The following is a 16,709-nucleotide window of genomic DNA, read 5'->3' on the forward strand; positions in this document are numbered from 1 at the left end:
TAAATAAATACGACTGTGGTTGCGCTCTTCTAATAAGAAGTTAATTGCATAATATTAAATTGCGATCATACAAGCAGGATAACGTACTATTACATATGTATTAAATAATTACTATTAACAATTCAATGAACCCGACACGTGTTCATAATATAGAAATGTACATTTAACAACAAATTAAAGTTATTGAAACAAAAACAATAACAACAACAACATCAACAACAATAATTAGTATGGTGTTGAAGCAGTTAGGAAACGAAAAATACTTAAATATTTGGAAACGGGTAAACGCCATTTGATCAAAATTCAATCAACGAAGAAATGTGATGTAACGCAACTAAAAATAATATTTCATTAAAGTTAGAGCCGACGATACGAGGAAAAGGGGGATAGAATTTTAGGAGAAATAAAGGGTTTGAAAGATTTTTTTTCGATATCCGTGATAATTTAACAAATCCTCGCTCCCGTCTCTTTTTCTCGGCTGCAATCGCTACCGATAAGGAGGAAAAAGAAGTGAAAAGAACGGGATTACCTTAGAATCGTTACCTAACTAAAGATTTGTTTATACGTAACTATAATCGAACAAGGAAGAAGAGAATTGGTATAGAAATCTCGTGGAGGAAAGAGGTAACGAGAAGAGTACGAATCCGTATGCATAGAAGCGCGTTGTTTAACAGTTTATCGTATCCTGGTTGAACGAATGCATTGTTTTGAAATATTTCGCTAGCAGGTTAGACATATTTGGACTATTCTAGTACAAAGTGTGTACAACGCAATCGCGCTCCGGTAGTTGACGAACTTTCATAGATCCATCTGCACCGCAAGAAAATAAACGTCCAGCTGAATCGACGTGCAACTGCGTCACACCCTGAAAAACATTCTTGACATTGTTATTTATAGAAACATGCATTATGAAAAGTTAACTTACTTGTCCAATATTTTTGAAGAAACTAGACCGTGGATGTTCAGCGGGAAATGAATACAGCAGAGAATGGACGGTCAAACCCCAGATCTGAAACGAAGAAATTGAAAATGTAATTTATGTTCACATTCATTATGTTCACGGGTACAACCTTGATGTCGCCATCTCCTGCACCGCTGACAAAGAATTCCTCGTGCGGATCGAGGGCCAAACATTTGATAGCCGATTCGTGAGCCTGGAAACGATGCCGTTGTTGCCGTTGTCTAACATCGAAGATATTAATGTCCCCTTTCTTTCCTCCGCTGATTAGAAGCTGGTGTTGAGGCGCGAGTATTAATGAACTGGCACCTTGGTCGTGGCATGTGAAACCTAAGAGAGTATAAATATGATAGAAGACATATATATATATATTTAAAGCACAAAGGAGGATGATGCACACCTTGAATTAATGATTTATTTTGAGGAAGCAAAGTATCCCAAAGAGCAACGTTACGTCCTTCGGAACCATGTCCGGCTGTCGCTATTAAGCTGCACGCACCGAGGAAGACAAAATCAGCCGTCACCTTGCTATGACACTGATAATTCTGAAATAAAAATGATCGAGTATTATCGTGTCAAGTAGCTATCTCTATGTACATAGAATAGAGTATAATAAAAAAGTTCTTACGAAGAATGGTCGAGCTGACCCTTCTCTGCAAGCTACTTGAAATAGACTGAGATGCCCATCGGAATCGGCCACGCCGAATTTGTTTCCGTGCTGTGAGAAACGTACGCGGGTTACCTTGGCGAACGTGCCTGGTGGTCTAGGTGTTGCTACAGCCGTCTGATGTCCCCATTCCCAAAGCGATACCGAACCATCCTGAGAACCGGTCAGATCTGTTGACATTAACATACGTTAGTAATGGTAAAAATAATTTTCAAACTATCTATATAAATACTACATATTTGCTTACATAACGGTAGAAGCGGATGCGACGAGATTCTTCTTATGCCGTCGATTTTATGCTTCAGGATCTGTCGGAACAATAAAATATTAAAGACGGATTAAATCGACAATAATCTTTAAAGTGTTGGGTATAGTTGTAAACTTTGTAACTAAGAAATACGTACATGTTTTATAGTTTTATATAAAATAGAAGGAGTAATTCTATAAATACTAGCGCACGTCTATTGGGATACGATGGAAGAACATAATAAGAAATGAATAAAAAAAGAATAAGGTTTACACTGAACAGCTATTGTCTAGAATAGGAAAAATAATTAGCCGAGCTGTACGTTTGAAAAAACCGCATGCTATTTAATTTCCGTGTTTGTCGTATTACCCTGTCGCTATTCGAGAAGCCAAAGCCTAGCCACTAAACGATTCTTATTCGAATTGTATCAACGACGCACGTATTTGCCACGGCAGGGTATATTCTTTTCTTTACGCGACACGATCTGACGAGGAAATAACGGTAAATAGCGTTAAACAACACCAAATATGTACTACAAACAACGTTTAAAAGGCAATACTGAAAAGCCAGAGAAATACACGAAGAAATGAAAACATTAATCAGGCATGCAGTATCATCGGGTGTCTTCGAGAATTCGCAACAATATACAATACCAGTGATCGCTTTTTCTCTCAGCTGCATTTCGTTTACAACATCTACGTAATAAAAATGATACAATTTTATCTGAAGCAAAGTGAAAGAGCGTGAAGTAAATTTTACTAAACCCTTTTGATTAACGTCAAATAAATATAATAACGCAACAGTAACGACGACGACGATGATCAGCGATGGATAATGAACATTAAGACAACGATGATGATGATAATGATGATGATGATGGCGGCAACAGTAACAACAGCAATAGCAATAACAATAATAATGTTGTTGACAGTGATGATGACGACGACGATACAATAATGATAATGGTGATAATAATTATAATAGCAAACGGAAATATTTCACAATCGCTATGCTAAACGGTATCGACGATAGTAAAACCGAAAAGAAGTTAAGGAAAGAAAGAGGTTTCTGTTCACAGTGACATGCCTTGCCAAGGAGCATTATGTCGCGTCGATTATTATATAATACATAACGGGAGATACGATTATTCGATGCGACATAACAACTAAATTGAATTTTTTACTCTTAGTATCGGTAGAAAATGGGGCGGCTCGTTAACGATACGCGAAGAAAATGAAATATAAAATGAAAAAAGATGAAAAAGAAACGGTAAAGGGAAAAGAAGAAAAATGAAAAAAAGAAGAAACCAAGTATAAGATCGACGCCAGGATGTCAGGAGATTATGATTATAATACAGGCTAGGGGTCTGTTAGAAGTTAATCTCACCGGTTGCAACAAGTGTTTGCTCCTATCGGCAACAAACTGACAGAAACGTAGGTCGTGGGAGCCAGGAAAAGCGGGCATCCCCTTCATCTGAGCGAGCGAACGAGCCACCAGGTCAGTGACGTCGGTCAGACGCAAACCAAGTTAGACCAAGTTAGGCAAGCATTGAACAAGGAACATTGTTTCCGTCACCAGATGTGCTACGTTTACGCGACCCAGTGCGTCGGCTACTCGTAACTCGATACGTATTCATTTACGATTATCGAGGCTTTCCTCCCGCGAATTTTTCACTCCTTCAACGATCAATAACCATATGTCTTTCTAAAGTGATCTGGAAGTTTGTTAGTGATAGGATCGTTCGCGAGAAACAAGCCTCAGATAATCGCGTTCCGACCGCGTTTTTTAAAACGTTCACCAATGCGGTGCAAATTCGCATAAACATTTCCCATTCACTGAAAATCATTCGCTTAAGCCATCGTTATACGGTATACATATTCTCGCGAAAAGCAATGATTTCAATTTTTACTTCCTCTTCTCCTTCTTCTTGATTTTCTTCCTATTTTTCTTTTCGCTTTGTTTCTTCACCTTTTTTTCTTTTAATGCAACAAACACGCGGATATGTACATACGAAGGAAAATAACGTATTTGGGTGATATGTATCAGAAACATCTGGATAGGTCTGAGCGGGGACACGACACGACACGATACGGCACGGTACGGTACGGTACGGCACGATGTGAACTTATAAATCTTCATAAAGACAAATACACGACTGTACAGTGCTCGATGATTAATATAAGAGCGAGTTACGTTCGTTAATTGATCTTTAGAAAGAGCTTACCACGCTAGCTCCTCTTCCACTTTGACTTGCGATACCCGATTGAGGTTGCGGACTGTTCGGTTGTGGGCTCTGAGCTAGTAATGGTCGATCTGCCGCTGTCTACATATCAAGAAACAGGATTAAAATATCACGAACAAGAGTACATATTACACAGACAAGGGATTTGTTTAGGATTACCTGGATAACCAAAAAGCTAGTTGGTTGTACCGGTTCAGGCTCTGGTTGTTTGTTCAAATTGATGATGTCGAACTCGCATTCGTCTTCTAACCAGGATGGAAGCTCGAGTAACAAGGATATATTCATTTCTTGTACTTCTCGGGGGGTCGCCAAAGCCATTAAACCTTGACTGACCTGTTATTGTTAATTAAAAATCAACGTTGTTGTCCTTCTAAATAAAATGAAACGACAGGAAATGAAATACCGATAAATTTGTCAAACCTGATTTAGGCAAAAGGCACTGATGCTATCTTGTTCCTTGTGAATAATTCGAACAGGTTCGGGCAAACTGGTGGTTCCACTGTCGCTACCCTTATCTTCGGCTGTTCCTCGATTCAAATTGTCGATCGTATTTTGATTATTTTCTAAAATCGACGACAAACATCTACGCTTGCCGAATACAGCGCGAATAAAGATGTCTTGCACCGATTCTTGTCTAACTAAATAGCACCATAGTCGATTAGCAGGGGCCGCTGATGCTAAACGCGTACTAAACATAACAACAGGCAGCCGTTAAATTAGAATTTCGGTGAACAGGATGCTGAGAATCAGATTGATTCCTCTTACTTGAACGGTGTATTCCCCTTTTCAAGTAACGAACGATATTTGTGAATCGCTGGTTTGCCCGGTGTAGGCGTTGGATCCGGTGCACAACCAGGAATGTAATTAACCAGCGGTGGTCCCTTGCTGTCTAATTCCTCGCGTAACGTTTCTTGCCACTGCGCCACCACAGCCAGCGTTCCATGAATTAGAGGACTATTTACAGGTAACTCTGTACATAAACATTAAAAAGGTCTTCTCTACAGTCCAATCTGTCCGTAAGGTATCGCTACTGTAAATTATTACAGTAAGGTATTAACCTTGCATCTCGATCCCGGCTACGTTTAAGAAATCTTGAAGTTGCTGTTGCAATATTCTCGCTATAGCTAGCCTCATCACGCACCAACTGTACGAATTCGGATTCGAATGCTCCGTGTTATCCTTTATTCTAGTCTTTGGTTTTGAATTGGTATCGAATACGTCTTCCTCCTCCTCGGATGAGTCTAAATCCGAAACAGCAGAGTCGGACGAATCGTAATCGATCTCGTCCGCGTACTCGCTATCTATCTGTGGCTACGCGTTGACAGAAAAACGAGTAAGAGTATTGTAGAAAACGGAGAAAATTTGTGGCCGTTTGTTCAAAATTAAATAATTTACCTTCATCAAGAAATACGATATCATGCTCATCTGAGGTGAAACGAATTGTTCTCTATACGTTGGTTTGTCTTCTTTCATATTTGGTTGTTGACCGGTGAACGGACCCAACAGTTTCATGTTCAATTTAACCCGTTGCTTCGTCAACGAAGCCATGGTGTTCCACATGGCACCGGCAGCGGTTTGTATTTCGCTCGAACCGGCGTCGATACTACCGCTCGTTACTTTCTCCGTCGTTCCTGATCCACTGGCCTAGACGATTCGATTCGACAGCAAACGAATGGTATAAAAACGAAAGGGCAAGTAAAGAATTTTTTGAGAAACTATCGTTGGCATACCTGACTGCTCGTGCTCGCAACACGTAACAATTTTTTCACTCCACCTCCAAAAAGACAGGACCATGTACTGTTATCGAAATGCTGACCCACCAGCCTATATAGAATGTGACTGTCGCAACTCCACATGGCGTACACGAACAAGCTCATGTAAGTAGCCACGAATGCTTCGCATAGAAGAACGTTCAATTTCGGCGTGTCCTCGTCCTTCTCCCGGGCTAACAGTGCACGCAAATTGGTCACGCCTGGCCATTTCGAAGGTGTCGTGGTAATGCACACGCCATCGTCCGTCGAGAATCTTCGATGATGACGATTCGAGGCTACCAAGTGTCCACCGGAAAATGTTTCTATCTCGGCAACAGCTGGGAAACTATGTACAGAGAGTCGGCAACGTTTAATGAACCGTAAGGTTTAAACAAACCATCTTTCCAAATTAGACGACGATTCAGAATCGTTTACCTGTCTGGTTGATGATGCTTCATAACGAAAGTATCGGAATCGCAAAGCGACTGATAGATGCAAGCACTTAGAGCTACCGCTAAATCCCTCATTATAAATACTTCACAATAATGCGTGTTTCTCGTCGGCATTGGTGGATTACGCAATTCCACCAATGTCTGCAGCATGTCGTGAGCGAGAGACTAGAAAGAAGATTTCGTTATTAATATCGTGAACACCCATGTATCGGAAAATACTGCAATGTGTCGTACCTGCAAATGCCTAACTGGATCCGCTACAACGGTTTTATTACACGCAACGCTGGCGCTTAGCAAAGGAAGCGTAGTTGGGAACGGAAGAGGACTAAGTAATTGTTGTTGCGTTTTCTCCTGCTGCAATTCTTGCAACAGAAGAACCAGTTCCATTCTTACCGATGCTAAACCGCCACCGGACGCTCCGTGTAACGAGCAGTAGGATAATAACGTTCTCAGTAACGTTTCATTTGCTGAAAGCAAGCATTTACAATGTTTTAGTAACACTGTAGTATACAAGATAATGAGAGAGGAAGAGATATAATTTCACCTTTCAGCCACTTCTTTCTTTTGACAGCTCGCTGCACTTTAGCTTCGAAGTCCAACTTGTCAGCCACTAGTATCTCGTGTAACGTTGGCTGTTCGCCAGGCCTGTACGATTGCACATCGTCCACCATGCCACCCTCGTCTGAAGAAGAAATAATTATTAATTTCGTCCATCTCGAAATCGGTGTCGTGACAAAGTTTTCACTACTCTTACATTCCGGTGCGTTGTTTGCGTCTCCATCCGCATTGACACTGTAACTGCAAAGCTGCCTAAGAGCTTCAACCTCTCTTTCCAACCACACATACAACTGATATCGAAGTTGTCCTCCGTCCACTTCGAAACCCGTTGCCAATGTTGACAATTCTTCCATTAAAATTTTTAAACAAGCCACAAATTTTAATTGTTGCGCCATAATATCTAGTTGACCCGCTGCTTTCGCTTTCTCTATAAGTTCGATTAATACGATCATGTTTATTTCCTAATAAGATTCTTAAGATTAGTAAGCGCATCGAAAACAATTTCTACCGTCTTTTTCTGCATCTGCGAGATTGTCATCGGTTTCCTTTTTATCCAGTTTCATACTTAAAGGCGGGCTATCACTGTCGCCCTGTTCGACCTCGTCGTCCTCCCAGTTCAACACCAATTCATCCTCGGTCTGTTTCGTCACAGGTTCAGACCAGTCAAGGACCGCGGCACCTGATACGAATTTATTTATTTAAACCTGAATAGCATCGAAAGCTAATAGGAATTGAAATAGGAAAATGTACCTGTGTCGTTACTGGTTTGCTTCGAATGGTCCTCGTTCCAAGTAATGATACCAGTGTCTATTTGGAAGTCTTGCGTCCTCGCTTTACTTGGACTGTTTAGCAAACCTGTCGGCATATTCATATAAATTTCAGTTACATCAAAGCAAAAGGCCGTAACAGAAGGAGAAATATAGTTTCGTATGGTTACGTACTGGGTGAATCTTCGCAATTCGTGTCCATCACTTTGCTGGGTAGCTTTGAGAGAACTTCGAGAGCAAGTGCCGGACATCCGGCTTTGAAATGTGCGTGCGCTGTCGTGAAGTACAATTGTCTTTCTAACGGCGTAATACTATCTTCCAACATTAATTGTTTGTCGGGCTGAGTCTTGGTATCTGTACCGTAACTGAAGCCAGATATAACCACCGAATGACCCTTTTTCTTATCTTGAGCGGTGGACGCGATGTACTGCCTGATTAGCAACGGATGCGTACGAAGGTACACGTAAAAATTGAACACGTTCGGATTAGCTGAAACTGAAATGAGAGGAAAAGAAATGGTAAGAAGATGAAGTAGCAAAGATAGAGAAAAGTATTCGGACACTCTTTAAAACAGAATACCTCATTTAAAATTGGATCAAATGACTTGAAATTTTTTGAGAAGTTATACAAATTAATTTACTAAGATATGTGATTTTGTCGTTTTAAAAAATTACAATTTGTTGAAATCGTGAAAGAAAATAGTGAAGGGTAATTTTTCAACTTTTTTATGTGAACCTATAATTAAAAAACCTCAAGACATTCTGATTTAAAGAGCATCCGAGCCACTGTAGGTATCTAGTTCACCTGTCGTCCCTTCAGGTTTATCAGATTCGTCGTTGTATTGCGGATGCAAAGTTCCAACGTTCGTTAACAGCAATGTGTTCAGTGATCCAGCGTAATCTTTAAGAATCCAAAGAGCCATGCTGCGCAAGAACGGATCCGGATGAGCTTTGTTCATATCTTGACACTGGCCATCCTTGTCGTATCCTAATATCTCTTCATAGAGTAAACGTCTCATGTTCGGCGATGTGGTATCGTCTTCGTAGAGTCTAGCGATTACCATCGCCAGCTGTATGTCGTTTAATTTGTCCAAACACACCTCGATAGCGTCCCGAAGGGCTCCGGCCAGTAAGAAGAATGCCGCGGCATGTTCGAATCTCTGTTTCCCGAGGAGAGCGAACGCATTCGTTAAAGCTGCTTTCCGCCAACGAACCTCCGTGAAATTGTTCGCGAAGAAACTGGTCATCTTGTCGTCTCTCTTATTTCGGAATAGACCCCAAACGAGATTCTTCTTTTTCATAGCCAGATAATAAAGCGCAGCGTCGAGAGGTTCTTGCTTTTGTTGGTAAGCTGCCTTTGCAATCTTTTCAACGCATCTCTTCAGCACTGTGTTACTTCGGATCCACCAACCGATACCAAGCTCCTTCAAAACGCTCCACTTTGGTTGGCCCTTCGCGTAGGAGGGTATCAAACCCAACAGTTCTTCCTCGGTCTCGGAATGAAACGCCCATACCAGGTTGTTCGAGGAAACACCCTGTTTCTGGAAGTGTGCTCTCTGAGCCAGTGGGAGGCATCGAATCAGATAATTGTAGTGCTTCATGGCTAATAAAAATCGAAGGCCGCAATCGTCCAAAGAATCGGTCGAGATTGTCTCTCCGTCAGGTATGCCGGTGAGATTTTCCTTCGCGATCGCGTTCTTCGCGGCATCGATCGCAAATCTTTCGGCAAAGTCTACGTTACAGGTGGACACGGTGTCGGCCAATGCGAGTAAATGCATCTGATCGAGACTCGAGAGTCCAGGCAGGTGAGTATGCGTTAGCAATCGAGACAGTAATCTACCCTGTCTCGGCCCGAAATGCGATATACCTTGTCGCTCTGGCACGGAAGAACGTCTGTCTTTCTGTCGCGAACAATCGTAATCTTCCTCCAGCATATCGTCCAACGACTCGCCTTCGTCCAAATTGCTGTCGAACAATTCGTTGTAATCGTGCTTATCCTCGGTTTTATGCTGATGCGGTAAATTCGTTTCTTTGTCCGCGATTAACAAAGTCCAAAGAGGTAACGGTGATATCGAGGTTATTTCTGCATAATCCAACATCAATTCCTCGGGTATTTGAGTGGTCGAGCCTCTAGATTCGAGAGGGGACGTTGTACCGACGTAACTGACAGACATTGTTCTCGAACGGGACCATGCACCTCCTCGTTGTTTCATCAGACTCTCGTCGTCGGCTCTCAACGAGCAAGAACTTCCTATGCATCTGACCAGATGCGCCAATATCGCTTTTACCCATCGAATTTTACCGGAGTTCAATAATTCCATCAACTGCTTTGGATGATATTGTGGAAGAACGGGACAAGCGATCCTCGAAGCCTCGAAGAGACCGTAATCCGGCATGTAATCGAAACTGATGTTCTCGCTTTGCATTCCTCGTTTCTTCTTCGCATCGAGCATCGTTAAATTGATACTGCTCACTCGAGACAGATGAGGCATCGAGGATACGTTGGCCAGTCGCCTTTGCGACGTCTCGTTCGCCAACGTTCGCAAATCCTCGTCCCGTAGGTTTCGACTAGCTTGAAACTCGTCTGATTCCTGGTGTTGCAAGTTCGAATGGAAACACTCTTTTTTCGGATTCGGTTTCCACTGCGAGTAAACGTGCATTTCCGAATCCATCCCAACCACCAAAATACCGTCCCTCACCCAGGATATCTGCATGGGGAGAGGAGGCAAACCGTCCGCCGTGGTCAACTCGATTTTTCGTAATTTCATCCAACGAATTTCGTCGACAAACTGTGGCTGTGCCAACGACGAGGCTTTTCGTAATATCGGTCGATTGTTACTCTGCGATTCTTTCATCGCTTTCATATTTGCCTGGGCAAGATCAGAGCACACCGGCGTGAATAGCATGATTTTCGATCCAACGGCAACTGTCAAAATATGAGAACCATCTTCTTTCGATACCCAATCCAATTGAACCAAATGTTTCTGCGTGAGTGGACAAGTATTGCCATTCTCTATAATTGATTTCCGTAATGACTGAAGAGTGCTAAATGATGGAACCGCCAGTAAACCTTTGGAAAAACAAAAGCGTTTTTATAGCGCGATTCCATTGATACAATATATATTTGCTTACCTGCATTAGACTTTGTACTTTCTCCGTTTTCTCCGTTCCGCGGTAATCTTACATCCTCGTGACTAAGCGTTTGTAATACTTGAGTTAGCCTTTGTTTCTTTTGCAAAAATCTACTATCGTACAGATAGCTTAGATCTAAATGCTGATCCACGGGTATTCGCGGTAAATGTATATTCTTTAAATGTATAGTATCCTCCAAAATCCATTCGCTCCCACCGGTACTTTCGCATTCGTATATGGCCACGCATAAATTTACGTATCGTGAGTCTGGGTCGCTCTTGGTAGGACGTGTAAATGATTTACCATACTTGTACGCGCAAGCAATACGTCCGCTATACGCGGCGCTTACGTTTAATGGTTGTCCTAAAATATATCCCATAACAAATAATTGTTATTCTCCTCCTTTCCCTCCGTTCTTTATAACACGTAGCGTTCAATTTACCTGTAATATCGATCGTTGATTCTTGATCTTTTCGTATCATTTCCCATTCGCACCATTCGTACTGTAATTTATCGTCGGGTGGATCCTTCGTCACTTTACACTTCCAAAAGCGTATCGTGCTGTCGCTACACGCCGTCACTATAATATACGGTGCGAAACAAGCAGGATATATGGAAGAGCTGCTCAAATGTCCAGCAGCTGGTGCCGCGTGTATTACCTACGTGTCGACAAAATACTCGTATCTACCCATTTTTCTTTCTTTACAAAAAAAAAAAAAAAAATGAAGGAATGCAATAAAAGAATACGACACGAACCTCAACTCCGTCCGGCAATGGTAATTCCTGAGTGCATACTTTCGTGGTCGTAATGAGAACGTGACTATTTTGATTTGCTCGTCTTTGGAAAAACGTATCGGATTCGCCCTGGCTCTCGCGACGAGACTGACTCGGTCTTCGAGATCTTCTACCTTCCTGATGGTATCGCGAGGGTGTTCCTTCCTCTTCCTCGTCTTGTACCAAATGAGAATCAGGAACGTACATCATCGAACCTGATAATCCTGTTGAAAATAAAAAAAATAAAAAATAAAAGTAAGCTGTTCAACCCCTATGATATTGATATTAATTTATCAACTGATCTACCGGTAGTTTCAGGCTGAGAGGCTATAACTAAACGCCACATATGTACCGTTGTACCCTGTTGCGTTCTCTCTAATACAACAATGTAGAATGGTTCTTCGAAAATCGCCGATTGTTGCAAGTCTACCATAGCATCTAAAGTAGACTCCATCAAACCTAAATCATTTATCGATGTATCGACACCGGCTTGCTTCTCTTCATTTCGATCACCGGTGATCAATTGTTCTTGGAACACGTGCAAAAATTGGGTATTCTGCCAGTCCTAAATTTATACAAATCCAACTTCATTCGTTATTCTTGTTAATCACGATTTCCTTATAAAGTACTTACGTGTGTAGCGTCGGAAATAGCATCCAACTGTATCACGCAACCTGGTCTTGCTGTCGACTGTTGAGATACTATCTTTATTTTATCGTGAATCGAATGTCTGATTCCATCGTCCGATGATATATCTGTTGAGAGACTTGCCATGGAGTCCTAGACGCGCAAAAGGCAACGAATTGAATTAATAACCCCTTTAAATTCTTAAACGTATCGAGCTTACCATCATTCTGCTTCGCCTTTCGCTGCTAGATACTTCAGCTAGCAAAGTTCTAGCGTCGATAACAGCCTGATAAACCCTTAAACACTCGCCATCGCTAGCAACGAAACATGCGCTTGGAGAATTTGATAAATTACCCAAGGTGGTACTTGGTAACAAAGTTGGAATCCATGCCACGTTACTGAACGCTGAGATCTCAGGAGAATTGATACGAGCTAATTCAGAGACACCGCCGCTTTTCGACAAAGGCCCGACCGTGTCTACGCGCCAAAGTATCAATTCACTGCAGAATCCCTTAAATTATCAACAGTAAGATCGATTGGTGGTTAATCAACAGTTCAAATTCAATTCATTTTACATATTTTTACTTACGGTAGGGGATAGCTCTTTCGTCATTTTGTTAGGATCTGATTTGCTATCAATAGTTTCGCTCGAATCGGAGTTCCTACATTGAGATCCGGATTCTGGTATGTTATGATGCGACGTTGTCACCAGTAAAGGTAACACCGGATGACAGGTGATGTCGTTCACTCGGAAACGATGTCCCGAAGCTCTCGAGGCATGTCCAATACTTAATACCTATTGTAGAAAATAAACGATTCCATATGATAAACGGAAGGGTGTATAGACAGTAGCATGTGTGTATGTATTTGATCGTTTACTTGGGAAAATTTAGTTTTGTCGGCAAACGTCAATTGCCATAAGTTTAAAGTTCCGTTCGAATGCTTCGTCACCATGGAAACTATAGGACTCGGATGAGTTAATAAATCATTGTACGTTTCCTGATTTGTTTTGCCATTTTCCAACTGTCCATTCTTATCTTTGTTAGCATTCTGATTTGGATCGGACGAGTTCTCTAAATTTTTTAACAATTCCTGTCCTGCTTTCGAAGTTAACGTAGACTGTTCTTCGTCTTGTTCGATCAAACTCGGTAACGGTGTTGCAATCTCAGTAGCTGGATCCATAAAAAAATTTGTCAGAACATTATAGGATTCGATTTTACTAAATACTGGAATACTAAAATAGATTTACCTTCATTAGATGATTTCGTGGATGATTTTGCCACTTCTCTTATATTCAACAATGGACCTCCGGTATTGTGAGAATACAATGACACGCTATGGCTCATTGTTGAAGCGTCTCCAAGAGGAAAAGCGTTAGGTATTCGCGTTGAAAATGATATCTGAGCTTGCCGGAACGAGCCTGGATGATACTCGTCTAACCATTCAATGTGCCATATTAAAAAGCTTCCGTCTATTGGATGAATTGAAAATAATAAATCCGGATTGTGATGCCAATCCCGTAACAATGTTTCTATTTTGGTATCCAGAGAATCCGGGGCATGGTTCATCGAAGATGTTACATCCGTTGCAATGGAATTAATGGATGTAGTGTTGCTATATAAACGAAGAAGAACGATAGTAATAATTGAACTAGGGAATACAATGAAAACATTGACGATGTCGTACCTTAAGCTTTGGTGAGAAAGATTACTATGTACGCTATGTGGTAAACTATGATGCGATGAAACTGTGTGAGTTGTATGATGTTCGTCACTACTATGTTCCTCCTGGCTCGTCGACCGGATTGTGCCTCCTCCTGGTTTTTGGATAGGTTGCAGTCGTACTCCTTTTTCTATGATTACATAATTATTAAATTATATCATTTATCACCTATAATCACCGTTCGATTAAATTTCGACGTCACATCGAGAAACTCACTCAAGCCTTCTTCCTCGGAATCGTGCTCCGGACGTTCTGCATCCTGTTGGTGCAACCCTTCTTCTTTCTCCACTACTATACGAGCAAGCTCTTGCAAAAAACTTTCCGCTTGCATCGTAAAGTACATTTCCTTGTTATTTAACCAGTGGAGAATAAAATTTGGCTCTCTTTCAGGATCTCCAGTAATCAAACTTGGTACCAATGGTATATCTGAAATATGAAACATTTCATTGAAAAGAGATACAGAGGAAAGAAAGAACAAAATCCGACGTACCCGTTTCAGCATTGATACTAGCTGCCAAATGAAAATGCATTCCTGGATATTGGCCTGTCCCTTGGTAATTATTGTGAAAATCGTGCACCGAATATGTGGAAGGTAATGTTGGTAACGTTGGAGCTGTGGCATGTCCTGCCTGATGTTGCTGTTTTGCATGTCGACGAATATGGAAACATGTTCTATAAAAAGTATATATATATTTTGTTTAAGTATTAAAAAGTGAATGTACGAAACAAAAATCTTGAAATATCAAGAAATGTAGTATCAGTGAACGCACTTCATGTGCTTGAGTCGTTGCATAAATCGATGCTTGTGCATATTATGATGCCGATGTTTTCCATGATGACCATGTCTATCGGAACCTTCAAACTGACTCATATTAGCTAAGCCTTCGACTTCGGGTGGTATTGTTTCTGCCCATACTCTGCAGATATTATCCCTACAGGATGTAACCAACATATTGGAGACAGCTCCCCTAAACAAAGCATAATAAATTTATGAAAATTAGTTAATTATCATTATCGATTACTTTTAAATATCCTTTGTACGTACTTAGGCATATGTTTACTAGTTTTGCGCCAAGATAAATGTGTTACCGCTCGAGGATGAGCGATGTAGACAAAGCTATAACTGTCGTTACCCATGGACTGCGACGCATTTGTATGATCGATATTTCTTGATGTAAATACTATGTAATTTTATTTGAATTAATGATTAATAAAAGCTAAGTGTTTTATATTCATCAGACACAGAAATCTTACATTGTTTATTCTCAAACCATATCTTGACTAATCTATCGTTAAATCCTGTTGTTGCAAATAATGTACCATCTGGACTAAAACTCATAAGATGTACTGGTGTAGCTGTACGACATTTCCAAACACAGTTCCACGCTCCTGGTTCATTTCCAGTAGCTGTATCACTAGGTGCCGGACTTTCGGCATCTCCACCGATCGAGAATGTAACAGTACTCGCTAGAAAGAAATTATATCTTTTTATATATATATACATTTTTCATTTTTATAAATCCAGGCTTTACGAAACAGACCATTCTCTTTATTTTAAATAAATAAGAACGTTAATCAGGAAACAGATTGTTACTTATAATTTATTTTTCTTACTGATGATGCGTTAAAGCGGCAAGACGTCAAAGCTTAAAGCAATAACGTTTAGTATGAAATGATCCTTTGAAAGTTAAAGTTGTTTAATATTTACATTAATATGAACACACTACAACACACAATACTTTGCCCACATGTATTATTGTTCGACTTTACGTCGGTACATATGTTTCCTAATTAAACAAACTCACATTCGGGAAGAATAATTGAAGTATTTTCTTCGCGTCCAGTTACAACACCTTCTTGTGTTCGTAACGTGTTTTCCTTTGTCGCTGTACACAATTTTATTACTTTGATAAATGAGACAAGTGGTATTATGTAAATTTAAATAGATGGAACTAAATGGAATGTTAATTACATAAACATGTAAAATTAAACAAAATTAATAAAAGGAGCTTACTGTGTTCTTTTTGAAAAGGAACTATATTTTGATGCCATAGCTGTAAAAGTTCTCCACCAGTTAACAATCTTGTTCCTTCCAAGTTCCATGACAAAGAGGTAATATTTGAATCTGTGGTCAGACTACCAGTTTGAACCCATCGATACTCCAGTTGCTATATATTAGTAAAACAAATTATCTTACAATACCGTGCAATATATATATATATATATAGCAATAAAGTGATGTAATAGAAAGAAAAGACACAAACATGAGAGCACGTGCTGTGGATAAGGGGAGTAGGCTCAAAAATGCAGACTTGATTTTCATAGGCTGCTGCTATTTTTCCTGTATCAGTACTGCAGTCCAAACAACTAATTCTTATATAGTTATGTACAGCTCCTGGAATTATTTGAACTCTTTCAAAGTTACTGGCTAAGATTACTATGTTGCATCCCGCTGCATATGCCTGTAACAGATTATTTTATTTAAAAATATATCAGGAAAGCAAAACTTTGAAAAATATATTGTCGATATTTGGATCTCTATTTATTAATTTCTATTTAATTTGTTCATAATTTATAATCATACGTAACAGTTAGATATATTTAAATGCTCAACATTACATGGAGATGCATAAAAATTCAACAAATATTATAGTAATCAAGAAGAAGCAACGCATATGATAACGTACTTTAAAAAGTACGTCAAACGTGTTTGTTTAATTAGTGTATGACGTTTAGAAGTATTTTATACATTGTTCTTTAATGAATAGAAAAGTATTTTCGATGATTCGTAGATATAGTATGAAATTTGATAT

At 40.2% G+C, this 16,709-nt stretch overlaps 1 protein-coding gene across 7 annotated transcripts in view; it reads right to left on the reverse strand.

Annotated features, from left to right (window-relative positions):
- Rbcn-3A (rabconnectin-3 alpha) overlaps positions 1–16,709 on the reverse strand; it is a 16,920-nt gene continuing 211 nt past the window's right edge. The window contains exons 2-41 of one of the 7 annotated variants that reach the window (XM_034340035.2): positions 16,161–16,358; positions 15,911–16,064; positions 15,702–15,782; positions 15,151–15,363; positions 14,942–15,077; positions 14,667–14,864; positions 14,387–14,568; positions 14,113–14,322; positions 13,861–14,026; positions 13,424–13,788; positions 13,054–13,346; positions 12,764–12,970; positions 12,395–12,685; positions 12,181–12,327; positions 11,854–12,112; positions 11,530–11,771; positions 11,216–11,432; positions 10,774–11,136; positions 8,447–10,711; positions 7,817–8,137; positions 7,626–7,730; positions 7,384–7,554; positions 7,072–7,302; positions 6,862–6,999; positions 6,552–6,784; positions 6,301–6,482; positions 5,845–6,211; positions 5,510–5,758; positions 5,173–5,425; positions 4,880–5,084; positions 4,535–4,802; positions 4,274–4,447; positions 4,097–4,195; positions 3,259–3,345; positions 1,873–1,933; positions 1,587–1,795; positions 1,359–1,503; positions 1,071–1,288; positions 926–1,009; positions 1–865 (exon numbers count right to left, since the gene is read on the reverse strand). In XM_034340035.2, coding sequence (XP_034195926.2) covers positions 749–865; positions 926–1,009; positions 1,071–1,288; positions 1,359–1,503; positions 1,587–1,795; positions 1,873–1,933; positions 3,259–3,345; positions 4,097–4,195; positions 4,274–4,447; positions 4,535–4,802; positions 4,880–5,084; positions 5,173–5,425; positions 5,510–5,758; positions 5,845–6,211; positions 6,301–6,482; positions 6,552–6,784; positions 6,862–6,999; positions 7,072–7,302; positions 7,384–7,554; positions 7,626–7,730; positions 7,817–8,137; positions 8,447–10,711; positions 10,774–11,136; positions 11,216–11,432; positions 11,530–11,771; positions 11,854–12,112; positions 12,181–12,327; positions 12,395–12,685; positions 12,764–12,970; positions 13,054–13,346; positions 13,424–13,788; positions 13,861–14,026; positions 14,113–14,322; positions 14,387–14,568; positions 14,667–14,864; positions 14,942–15,077; positions 15,151–15,363; positions 15,702–15,782; positions 15,911–16,064; positions 16,161–16,358 — 10,104 coding nt within the window. In that variant the 3' untranslated portion in view covers positions 1–748. Of the gene's footprint in view, positions 878–925; positions 1,010–1,070; positions 1,289–1,358; positions 1,504–1,586; positions 1,796–1,872; positions 1,934–3,258; positions 3,346–4,096; positions 4,196–4,273; positions 4,448–4,534; positions 4,803–4,879; positions 5,085–5,172; positions 5,426–5,509; positions 5,759–5,844; positions 6,212–6,300; positions 6,483–6,551; positions 6,785–6,861; positions 7,000–7,071; positions 7,303–7,383; positions 7,555–7,625; positions 7,731–7,816; positions 8,138–8,446; positions 10,712–10,773; positions 11,137–11,215; positions 11,433–11,529; positions 11,772–11,853; positions 12,113–12,180; positions 12,328–12,394; positions 12,686–12,763; positions 12,971–13,053; positions 13,347–13,423; positions 13,789–13,860; positions 14,027–14,112; positions 14,323–14,386; positions 14,569–14,666; positions 14,865–14,941; positions 15,078–15,150; positions 15,364–15,701; positions 15,783–15,910; positions 16,065–16,160; positions 16,359–16,709 lie in introns of all 7 variants that reach the window. The other 6 variants (XM_034340034.2, XM_034340040.2, XM_034340036.2 and 3 more) reach the window with 6 other exon arrangements.

The sequence above is a fragment of the Osmia lignaria genome, chromosome 10 (genome assembly GCF_051020975.1).
Source record: "Osmia lignaria lignaria isolate PbOS001 chromosome 10, iyOsmLign1, whole genome shotgun sequence".
Classification (NCBI taxonomy): domain Eukaryota; kingdom Metazoa; phylum Arthropoda; class Insecta; order Hymenoptera; family Megachilidae; genus Osmia; species Osmia lignaria.